The sequence below is a fragment of the Pangasianodon hypophthalmus genome, chromosome 6, assembly GCF_027358585.1.
Source record: "Pangasianodon hypophthalmus isolate fPanHyp1 chromosome 6, fPanHyp1.pri, whole genome shotgun sequence".
Lineage (NCBI taxonomy): Eukaryota > Metazoa > Chordata > Actinopteri > Siluriformes > Pangasiidae > Pangasianodon > Pangasianodon hypophthalmus.
Genome location: NC_069715.1, coordinates 30,368,476 through 30,380,975, shown reverse-complemented (window position 1 = coordinate 30,380,975; position 12,500 = coordinate 30,368,476). Strand labels below are relative to the sequence as shown.

At 39.6% G+C, this 12,500-nt stretch overlaps 1 protein-coding gene across 1 annotated transcript in view; it reads right to left on the bottom strand.

Moving 5' to 3' along the window:
* Positions 1 to 6,718: 6,718 nt before the first annotated feature.
* Positions 6,719 to 12,500, bottom strand: part of taldo1 (transaldolase 1) — a 7,330-nt gene continuing 1,548 nt past the window's right edge. Inside the window, exons 2-8 of the mRNA XM_026914447.3 lie at positions 10,343 to 10,466; positions 9,649 to 9,756; positions 9,419 to 9,550; positions 9,131 to 9,306; positions 7,598 to 7,795; positions 7,349 to 7,494; positions 6,719 to 6,962 (exon numbers count right to left, since the gene is read on the bottom strand). Of these exons, the coding sequence (XP_026770248.2) occupies positions 6,930 to 6,962; positions 7,349 to 7,494; positions 7,598 to 7,795; positions 9,131 to 9,306; positions 9,419 to 9,550; positions 9,649 to 9,756; positions 10,343 to 10,466 (917 nt within the window). The 3' untranslated portion in view covers positions 6,719 to 6,929. The remainder of the gene's footprint in view (positions 6,963 to 7,348; positions 7,495 to 7,597; positions 7,796 to 9,130; positions 9,307 to 9,418; positions 9,551 to 9,648; positions 9,757 to 10,342; positions 10,467 to 12,500) is intronic.

Below are 12,500 nucleotides of genomic sequence, written 5' to 3'. Positions count from 1 at the left end.
CATAAACATAAACAACAGTATACAAATCTAAAACTCAAATACACACACACACACACACACACACACATACTACACATATACCCACATTTACGATTCAGCATTTAATAATCTAATGAACGTTGGCACAAATGACATCAGATCCACATTTTTCTTGCTTGTTGTCGTCTAAAGCGTCTCCCTGAAGATAACAACTGCACCTGAGAATGTATTGGATGAGAAGAATCCTCTATGATAACCAAATGTTTATGTTTTATTTTTAGTGTAAAATGTCACTTTATGATTTGCATTTTTTTTTACAAAGTAATATTAGAAATATCAAAGATGGGTTTTTGTGTGTGCTAATTCTTTGTTATGTTACTGGGAGTCACGATAAAAAAAGCCACACGTTTAAATGAATGATATTTTAGTCTTTTTTCACTCTCTGACACGCTGCACTAGCGTATCATTACTGAGTAATAACTCTATCCAGGTTTCTTATTACAGTCTCTGAGTTTTAAAAACCACCTTCAACCCTATGAAAAGCTCTGCTTTGTGTACAGTCCTTCTCGATTTTCCAGATTAGTAAATACTTTTCAATGTAAAGTCTGAGTTTTCGATCTGAGACGCAGCCCATGACAACAATCACGACGACAGCGAAAAGTTTTAAGAGACACAGAGCTCGTCAGTGTGTTTAATATCACTGGGCATGAAATCGCTAAACATTTTACAGTTTCACTTGGAAACCTGACAGACAGCGATGTTTTGGCTCCGACATGCAGCTAGTGAATCTTAATCTTAATCCTTTGTAATCTTTTTAATCACGGCTTGGATTATTTTCCTATAACAGCACAACACTTCCCTCTAGCCTGGTAAATCAGTGTGAGGAAAATTTGTTTGGTTTTAGTCACTTATGTTACACATATTCAGAGACCCTAAGGGGAACGTGGTGACGGAAAAAATATAAGATGGGAGGACAATTTATATTTCAATGCTTTTGCATTCTCTCGCAAAACTTTAGAGTTCTCTCGCAAAGGTATTTCGGTTAGGTTCAACTTTATTGTCATTGTCAGAGTACGAGTACAGAGACAACGAAATGCAGTTAGCTTCCAACCAGTAGTGCAAATAGCAAATAAATTAAAATGAGGTAACAAGGCCACGGTGCAATAAGTTAACAGTGTACAGTGGTGAGCAGTATAACACATACACTAATGCAAATACTTTGAGTTCTCTCGCAACGGTATTTGTGTTCGCGAAGGAGAATGCAAATATCTTTGCAAGAGAACGCAAGAATTTCTCAGGAACGCAAAAGCACTGAAATCTAAATTTTCCTCCCATCTCATATTTTTTTCCATCGTCACGTCCCCTTAGGGGCTCCGTACACATACGTGTGTTAATTTGTGTTCACAATGCACGTTTTTAGTGAACCATACTATAAGCTGAAAGAGAACTGTACTCAGAAAGAGTCTGAGATCGTTTGGAGTTTTCACACATGGGCCAAAAATCCAGCAAACTGTGCTCAGATCCCTGAAAAGGACCAAATATGAAAACTCCGCATAATAAAATGTTTAATATGTTAATTTAGGATGTAGCTCTGGAGTTTAAAATGAAGTAAAGTGGTCAAGGAAATGCTGGGACGCAGAAAACGTACATTTGGGGTCGTTTACTCAAAAACTTTGGGAGCCCTGGCTTTAACTGTTCAGTGTATTTCATTATCACATTACTGAATTATAATTCAGTGAATTATAATATGCATTTGTTATCTAAATATTTAAATATTTAAATATGTAGAATCTAAAAACAGCACCAGATGTTTCATAGTTAATGTTACTGTACCTGCTGTGTCTGCACTTAACTTTCAGTGAAGCAGAATTGAATAACTCCTTTAATTAAATGTAAAAATCATACAGTCACATTCATCTTAACTCACATATTAATACGATTCACTCGATTCTTTTTGATTACAGCAGCACTAACTACTAACTGTTAAACAATCATGAATGTGTATATAGTAGTCCTGATGCATTTGCACAGAGAGCTTTACAGGATTTATTTGTTCTCGTCCTTATTTAAAAAAAAAGCCTCTTCAGAGGAGAGAGTCGACTCTCAGTGTTCACCTAAAAGAACCGGCTCAAAGAGTCGACTCACTCGCAAACGACACATCACTAGTTTTTAGAGCACCATCTGATTACACGGATGCACTTAATGAGCTGTTTTAATCATTTCTCCTCTTCTGTCAATAATTATCTGGTGTCCATTTACACATTAAACATCACTGTTCCACTGTTAGACAAACTCTGTCTCCAAAAAATAAAACCAAAAAAACATTATTTGCATTTTTAATGCATGTTAAAAAGTTAAAAGACATAAGTTTGGATTTGTCTATGACTTAAATAATGAAACTACTACTTTGATTCTTCTTATCTTATATTTAAAAAAAAAAAAACATGTCAAACTCAGGTTCTTTTTATTCAGTTTTAACAAGATGATTGCCAGGAAAATGAGATATTATTATAATGTGGTGTTTATAGTCAGTACAAATACAAATGAATCAACACCTTCTGACCAATCAGAATCCAGCGTTCAGCAAGTCTGTGTTATAAATCAGGTTATTACACTCTTTAAACAGGTGTTCAGGTGTTCAGGTTGAGAATAAAGCTCATTTTTTTCCATGTACTGTGTGTTAATCATCTTCCAACCTTCAGCAGGGTCATTTTCTCACCAGTGACATTGAGGTGTTTACACACGGCTCTATTTCTGGACTAACACAAGACCAAAAACAAGCTGGAGAAAATTCAGTGTGTTTATGAAATCCCACAATGCACTGCTTCGACTGAAGATTACCCATGATGCACACTGGTGCCTTTTCTAGATGGCACCCTGCGCTTTACGCCGAGCACCAAATATACTATATTTATTACAAGGTTAAAAATAAATCTTTTGCACAGTTTAGATAAATGATTAGTGTTTAAACCTTTAGATTAATAAAAAATTTCCAACAGTCAAAAATGTATAAAGACATTTATATTCATTTATAATACTCACGAAACCTGTGTGTGATGAGTAAATTATTATAACTACTAATAAAAACTTCACAACAACAACAACAACAATAATAATTATTATTATTATTATCTCTAGTGCCACAGAAATATGATAAAGACAAAACAGTTATAAACAACAATTTTTTAAAAATCAACAATTAAACTACAAAGAAAACAAAATAATTCTGGATCTGATAAAACTCATATTTCAAAATTATGAATGAATATATGAGGACACTTTCCTATGACGTCCCTACATTCATAGCATGTTATAATGCATTTATAATGCATTGTTGTGTTTGCTCATTATTACGCGTTATGGATTATATCAATGTTTTATATACATTATTAATTATAATCATACTTAGTGCATTATGTTAAATCAAAATTCTCCTGTTCTTGGCCAGCAGGACTGGAACTCGATGTGGTCTTCTGCAGCTGTAGCTCGTCCGGCTCGAGGATTTTAAAGTGTTTGAGATGCTTTTCTGCTCACCACGGTTGTACAGAGTGGTTATTTGAGCTACTATACCCTAATTCTGTCAGCAGAACTGACGCTCGCTGGATGTTTTTCGCACCGTTCTGTGGAAACTCCAGAGACAGTTGTGTGTGAAAATCCCAGCAGGAGTTCTGTAGTTTCTGAAATACCTCAAACCACCAGCAGCCACGTCAGAACAACATTCTGATGTTTGATGTGAACATTAATTGAAGCGCTTGATCTGCATTTTCACGACTTTATGCATTGCTGAGACGTGATTGGCCGATTTGGATAACTGCATGAATGTGCAGGTGTTCCTAATAAAGTGGACAGTGACTGTAAATATCACTAGTTTAAGCAACTATTTCACAACACAAACCACAAACTAACTTCCCTCTCACTAGCTGCTGAACTCAGTGGCAACACAAATTCTTTATTTTCATTAAATATTAACTTTTTATGATTCAACTGATTCAAAATGCATTCTTGTGGTGTCTATGATCAATATAACAGGCAAAAAAAATAAAATAAATAAAACTTTTTAATTTTACACCATTGAGAATATTTTCATTAAATAATTCCTGAGAGCAAATGGTGAACAAGTGACATCTTTAATTCTTTAAAATCTTTTTTTATTATATTAATGTTTCTAAAATGAGCGATACACGTCCATCGTTTATCCTGATCCTGCTCTACACGCCGATAAAATCTAAAATTGAAAATGTATAAAATTTAAAATCCTTTAGTGTTCTTTGTTTGTTCTTTGTTTGTTCCTCTAAAGGTCTTTTCCTCTCTGTTTGAGGAAGAACCCTTTCAGGAACCTAAGAACCTTTAATTATCCAGCAAACCCTTAAACAACACCCTGTAACTGTTTCCATACCAGAGAAGGAACCCTTTCAGCATTACAAAGAACTCTTAAAGAATGCAGACTCTTTCAACTGCGTGTTTATTAGAAAGGGTTCCACGTAGAGAACTCAGTTTGGAAGCTAAGAACCTTTAATTATCAAGTGAAACTTTAAAGAACCCTTGAATAGCCATTTTTTTTTTTTTTTAAGAAAATAATGAGAAGTAACTTGGAGTTTCTATCACACACTTGCCCAGTTCTCACACACACACACACACACTTAAAAATGGGTTCTTTGGATAATTACGGGTTCTAGATCTGACAGGAAAACTTGCTGTTTTTTGGCTTCTTCAGTGCATCTTAAGGGTTCTAAATACTTTAGTGCAAAATGGTGAAGTTACACTAATTAATAATGTTCACGAACAATAAGATCCTTCTCACTGGAAGTTCTACAGCAGATGTTCTACTTGGCCGTTTAATCGTAGGTCTTTGTGGATTTGGGTTCTAGGTTCCTGCTTTGAAAGGTTCTGTCACTCACCTGCTGAGCAGCGGTACGAAAACAAGTCGTCTGAGGAAAAATCTTTAATTCATGGTTCATTTAGATCGAATAATCGGATAAATAATCAGATTATCGTGTGTTTCACGGCACCGCCGCTGATGAGAACACGCACACGCGCCGGTTCTCGCTCTGGAGTAGAACCGCAGCATGAATTACACCAGCGCTGAGTTACAGCAACATCCTGATTTCACTCGCTTTCAAAATGTTTGTGGCTTTTCAGATCTGACAAAGAAAACAAGCTCCACTCTAATAAACAACAAGTAAACACTCTGGAGCATGCTGTTAGAGGAAAATAATCAACGCCTCGGTGGCGTGATGAGGCCTGACACGAAGCAGCGTTACTCTTACCATCCTGAACTGATTAATTGCAAAGAAGCGTAAACTCCTCAGAAGACTTTCGGTTATTATTTAAATTTAAAAAAAAGGATGTTTAAAGTTTAGTACTGATTTTATAACTCTGATATTTTTTCCCAGAACTTTGTCCTGGACGTTTCCTTGGTCTTCATGATGCTGTGTGTTTAGAAATGTTCTCCAACATGCTTTGGGTTCTTCCAGGAACATTGTATGTATTTATACTGAGATCACATGGCACTTTAATGGCACGCAGATCGACTCCAATCTATGAGACTTCTGATGGAAACTCCAGTCACTCCAGAACTAATTCAGGTGCTGAATACTTAACAACTTTTACATTAAATAATAATAATAATAATAATAATAATAACTATATTAATCCCTACTTCCTTTCAATATTAGGGTTATACTGTGTAGATAATTCTTTATTCCAATTAAGTCTAATTAATTTCAGTTCCAGGTTGTAACGCTACAAAACATGGAAAGGGTTAAGGGGGGCCAATACTTATGCACAGCTCCGTATAGTCATATAGAGAGAGAAATTACTGTAAGCTCAATGCCTCGTATTTTTATCCCTAATTTGTATTATAATCTCTTTCCTATAAACACACACACGCGCGCTCTCTCTCGCACACACACACTCTCTCACACACACACGCGCTCTCTCTCGCTCTCTCACACACACACACACGCTCTCTCACACACACACACACACGCTCTCTCACACACACACACACACACTCTCTCACACACACACACCATCTCTCTCTCTCTCACACACACACCATCTCTCTCTCTCTCTCTCTCACACACACACCATCTCTCTCTCTCTCTCTCTCACACACACACCATCTCTCTCTCTCTCTCTCTCACACACACACCATCTCTCTCTCTCTCTCTCTCTCTCACACACACACACACACACACACACACACACACAGAGTCTCTCGCTCTCTCACTTCCACACACACACACACACACTCTCTCTCACACACGCACACACTCTCTCTCTCTCACACACACACACACACTCTCTCACAAACACTCTCGCTCTCACACTCTCTCTCTCTCTCTCACTCACACACACACACTCTCTCTCACTCACACACACACAGTCTCTCGCTCTCTCACTTCCCCACACACACACACACACACACACACACACACACACACACACACACACAGTCTCTCGCTCTCTCTCTCACACACACACACACACACGAGGAAATGTGTGTTAATAACTGTGCTTCAGTGCATCATCTTTTCGCGATATCGTTTCTTTATTGAAACCGTGAAGCAAGAGTGGATCTGAAGGGTGATTGGTTGATATGTTTTTTATTATTATCAGTTTATAACAAAACAGATGTGGACACCATGTTGTCTTTAGTCCCTTGGGTACCGTGTTTTCCCCTTAAACACACATTATTGTTTTTGGTTCTTCTATTAATATCCCAGTTTTTTAATAATAATAATAATAATAATAATAATAGTAAAAATAGGAATGTTTGATTCTTGGAGGACTTTATCCCTGAACAGACACACAGTTTATGATTAGTGCAGGAGCTCTTAGTGGTCTGAGGTTTAAGACTACGGAATGAGTTTCAGCTTCGGAAGCAAGTTCAGCGTTTCAGCCAATAGCGACAGGCTCATCAGGAGTTTCTCGGGTTTTAATCGGCGTTACTGTCCGTTTTTCACACCGAGCATCTTCTCCTGCGGAACGAAAAAAAATATAAGTGATCACTGTTTAAGTTACTGCAATGAGATTCATGAAATACAGTCACTGATCATAAGTAATGCTTCATATAAGGAACAGGTTACAGATTAATATTCATCATCATCATCATCATCATCCGATCCGTGACTCAAAATCTGTAACACGATCCGAATCCGATCCGTTGCACCACTAGCTGTGATAATAACAACCTCCCACTTATTAAGATAAATTTTATTCTTTAAATAAGAGAAGTTACCCATTATTCTGCAGATTGTGCGCTTATTTAATATATTTATATAAGAATATAAGAAATCTGAGCGCTTAAGAAGGGAGAACAGGTGAAATCGCGTTGGAGAAGCCCACCCCAGGTGTAACCTCGCACCTTGATCATGCCCTCGAGCTTCACCGCGTCCGCTGCAAATTTCCGGATGCCGTCCGAGAGCTTCTCCACGGCCATGCGGTCCTCGTTGTGCAGCCAGCGGAAGGTCTTCTCATCCAGGTGGAGCTTCTCCAGATCACAAGCCTTCGCTGTGTACATTATAAACACACACACACACACACACACAAATGAAGTATTTTCCCCCAGACACACATTCTCTGAACCTTCTTCAGGAGAGCTCAGGATGCTGACCTTTCTCCGGAGCGAGAGTGCAGGACACAGCGGCGTGATCCTGGCTCAGTTCTCCCAGCAGCCCTGGAGAAATGGTGAGAAGATCACATCCAGCCAACGCCTTGACCTCTCCGGTGTTCCTGAAGGACGCGCCCATCACCACGGTGCTGTAATCAAACTTCTTGTAGTAGTTATAGATCTTCGTGACGCTTATCACACCTGTACGAGCGGGAAACATGGGAGACACGAGGACATCCGGTTTACAGGTGAAGGACTAACAAAATCCGTGAGCACAACACTGCGTGTGTGATGCTGCTGTAGTAAAATAATCAGTGACAGGGTGGTGTGACGAAGGTGGAGCTACAGTCGTTCCTTCACCAGCCTCTTTTTTCTCTTTAATAAATAAAAAAAAAAACGCAGCTTGTCACGTTATCGATAAACTCTTCTGTCCTGAAGATGACTGACACTGGAGACTCCTTCCATCAATGTCAAACAAACACGTTTTTTAAATCAGTTCATCATGAACGAATGAGCTGTTGCTATAGAAACAGTAACGCATTCGAACGAGCGCATTAATATAAACCGGCATTACTATCAGATCTGCTGTTATACAAAAATCAATCAAACCTAATCAATCAATTCTGACCAATCAGAACCCAGAATTTAACAGCGCTATGATGTAATAAGTTATCAGATCTGCTCAGGCCAATTGCGAGACAAATAAAACGGAAGAAATACGAACGGTTCGGCAAATCTGGAACAAAGGCGTGATTTCCGTCCCAAGTCACATGACCTCAGTGTCTCATTTGCATACAGGACTGATGAGATTCCAGCACGCACAGTTTTATTATTAAAACCTACTAAAAGTATATTCAGTTTCTCTCATATAAACAATATTTTTAAAATAATGACTACACTCATATGGCAGTATATCGGAAATAAAAGTAAACGTAGCCTCAGAGCGTACCAACGACAGCGATGTAGTCAAAAACGGAAACGTTTTTCTCTTGCGTCATCAAAGTTTCACGTATACACGACAACGTTTTCAAAACGATTCGCGTTTACACACAAAAACGCTGTATTGCGTACGCCAGGCCAGTAGGTGGCGCTGTGACCGTGTTAGTTAGTTGTAATATTGGTGAAGTAAATCTACGCGTTGCTGAAGAAGCGTTAACAAACTCCTGAGCAGCAGCAACACGACCACGTTCTCCGCCATTGTTGTGTGTTTGTTCGCGCTTAATGCCTTTACAATAGACACGTACTGCGCACGTCTACGTACCGAACACGTACTGCGCACGCGCATGACATCACCGCTTTCAAAGATCCCCGTTTTGGATGTTTACATGGAGACGATAACGGCGGCGTTTTCAAAAACTTGCGTATTGTTGAAAACGGGTTTCAAAGTGCGTCTTCATTCCCCAAAACGCCGCTGTCGTGTAAACGAACAAATAAAAACGCATAAAAAAAAAGTTTCCCGTTTCTGGTTGAAAACGTTGTCGTGTAAACGGCCCCTAAGAACATTCTGCACTCGCGCGCCGGAGCTCCTGAACGTACCGGGGTCCTCGTGCGGCTCGTAGGTTTTGCGCTCGGTGTTTTCTTTGTACCAGTCCAGTATGCGGCCGACGAAAGGTGAAATGAGCGTGACCTTTGCCTCGGCGCAAGCCACCGCCTGCGCGAAGGAGAACAGCAGGGTCATGTTGCAGTGGATGCCATATTTCTCCTCCAGCTCCCTGAAAATCATTAAAAAAAAATAAATAAAAATACTAAATCGCTAGGAGAAATGACATTTAACCCCCAAAAATCAATCAATCAATCAATCAATCAATACACAGACGAACGTACCGCCCGGCCTGGATGCCCTCCCACGTGGAAGAAAGCTTGATGAGCACTCGGTCCTTGCTCACTCCGGCCTCCTCGTACAGAGAGATGAGCCGCCGTGCGCGAGCCACCATCTCGTCTTTATCGAACGATAACCTGCGAGAGAGAGAGAGAGAGAGAGAGAGAATCCTCAGTCCTGAACGTTCTCCTGAACACCAGCAGCAGACACGTAAGAGGCAGACGTTTCACGTTACCTGGCGTCCACCTCTGTGGAGACTCGACCGGGGATCTTCTTCAGGATCTCCACACCGAAGCTGACGAACAGCTTGTCCATCGTGTTCGTGATCTGCTCCTCTTCGGTCCTACAAACGCGATCGTTCACGAGGAAGTTACACCAAACACTGACACGTACACTTTCATTCATTTCAGACTGCCGAGAGATCTTAAGCACGAATAAATTACAATTTAAAATTAAAATTATTACAACACTCTGGTTAAAGGGTGAGAAATATATATATATACACATACTATAACGTAAATAACATAGTGTGATACTTAACGATATACATCACAATTAAAGATAAAATTTTAATAAATAGAAATAATGTCGCATTCATTTAAAGTCTAAAATAAATAACTCAACTCTGAAAACAAACAAAAAAAAGATTCAGAACAACTTACAAGAAGGAAAATCAGGACAAGGAAAGAGATTACTAATGAGATAATTAGGGAAGTGGGCGGGGCTTAAAACACCTACGCAACTGTCAATCATTCCAGATTCATCTGCTGATTGGTTGTATTACTGAGTGATGACAGACTCGTAGCAGTGTTATTGCTGTGATGTTAAGACGCAGAGCTCCTGCGCAGAAAGCGTGAAGGTCTGCAGGTGTGTGTGTGTGTGTGTGTGTGTGTGTGTGTGTGTGTGTGTGTGTGTGTGAGATCTCTTACCCGCCGTTAGCGATGCCATATTTAATCGCCTGGTCCACGAGGTGCTGGTAAGTGGGCATCTTTGCCGCTGCCAGGATGAGCGACGGGTTCGTGGTGGCATCCTGAGGCTTGTACTCTTCGATCGCTGTAGATGTCAGAAGAAACGCGATCAGAACTCGACGGTTACTTAAATCCTCGTCTGTATTCTGCTTTACGGAAACGCCGCCTCGGATAAACGTACGCGTCTGAGAAACACGCAGATTTAATTACGCTAACGGATTCGGTCGTCAGACTTCGGAAGAGGAAAAGTAATCGACCCGGCGCCGAACACGCTGTCAGATCAGTCCAGAGTCTCTCTGCACATCACATCGATCTTCATCCTTATCACAGCACAAGCTTCAGGAATTGCACAAGAACAAAGCCTTCTCGCCGCGTGTTCAATGATTTACAGCACGACTGCGCTAAACTTTAACTCTCTGTAGCGGTATCTGTTCCCAGATCAGCTTTCATACGACTGTTCAACCCGAGAGGCATTTTAAAGGGAAGCGTCCTTCCAGTCTTGCGCCACGTTACGACACGCGCCGGCTGCTAAAGCGCGTTCGCACACGCACCGCTCTGAAAGGGAGCGTGTGCATCTTTACGCAGTTACACAGCGACGAACGCCTTGAGCGCGTTTTTAACTTCGCTCCAATCACCAGGTTAAACACAGACCCTCTATAACATGCATTTCAGAACGAGTTTATTTTAATCTTGATCTTAATTTTACACAAAATTCACTAAAGCAGATTTTTAGTCCGGTTCTCTTTCCGTCACGTCACGTTGACGCTAGCAGACGACAGAGACCCTGTTCACACCGGAACGCGAGATTCAAACTCGTATTTATGTGTGAATATTATATTCATGATGCTTTGTGATTTTTTTATTTATTTTATTTTTATTTCCTGCAACGAGAGACAACTCATATTTTCTCAACTCAAAGCATTACCCACAATGCTGTTGGAGTAGGATTCATCTCTGCGTAAAGAGAGCGATGCAGCGGCGCTTTAGTGTTTCCAAAGCTTCAACTTTCATGCTAAATATCTCCGCCATCACCCTCACCTTCGCCCGTCATCTCGTACATCATTAACTAGCCGAGCCGAGACTTCGCCGTCGTGTAGCTGCAATGCATTTTGGGATTTATTTTATTTATTTATTTTTTTGTCTAGAGTTTGCTTGCAGGATTTCTCATTAACACGAGGCTGGACGATCGCTGGGAAATGAAAAGCGAGTGAGAAAAGAAGAAGAGCTCTTGTTCTCTCTCTCTCTTTTTTTTTGCCAAAAATAACACACTTTCTTTTAAATATAATACAAAACTCTTTTATATTTTTTTACTTTTAATTGAAAATACCGCCTCTGTTTTGTTGTCTATAGTTCTATTTCACTTTTAACTATGTTAAAATTCTTATTAAACAAATTATCTATCCTTATTTGGTTAAATTAAACTTTAGCCTCATGTTTTATTTTATTCTATATTTGTGAACTTCTCTAATTTGTGATCTTATTTTTTGCTCTCATTTTCACTTCATCTTTTATTTTATCTTCTGCATTTTATTATATTCCTATTAATCATTTAATTTTTATTTACTACTTGATTGTCCAGCACTTGAAAAGTGTTAAAAATCTTTACTATTATTATGATTATTATGACAATATTTGGATGCTCAGGATTACATTTAAAAATTAATTTTATTACAAGCTTTGAATGGTTTTTTTTCGGTGTGAGGGACAGGACACTCGATCCCGGGACAAAAAGCCAAAATGTGACCCGATACGCGCGTTTCTGTCTCGTCACACTGACTTCGCAAGGCATGAGGAAATGTTTGCTTTGCATCAGAGACAATGAGCAAAGACCAGATTGCTTCAAACTTCCTCATTCAGTAAAAAATTTTCCGATTCAGTAAAAACAGGCCACACGGCTCGGCTCGGCTGCACGGTTCTACATGGTTCAGTTCAAAATTTAAATCAGATTTAAAACATCTTCTAGTGAACTTTCTCTCAGATCAGATCGGATCGGATCGGTACTTGGTTGCTCCTAAGCGCTGATGTGATAACACACGGCCCATTTCGCCACTCACTGATAACCGCGTTTACTCTGCGGTCCACACCCACAGCCTCGACCCGGTTAGAGCTGCAGAATAAG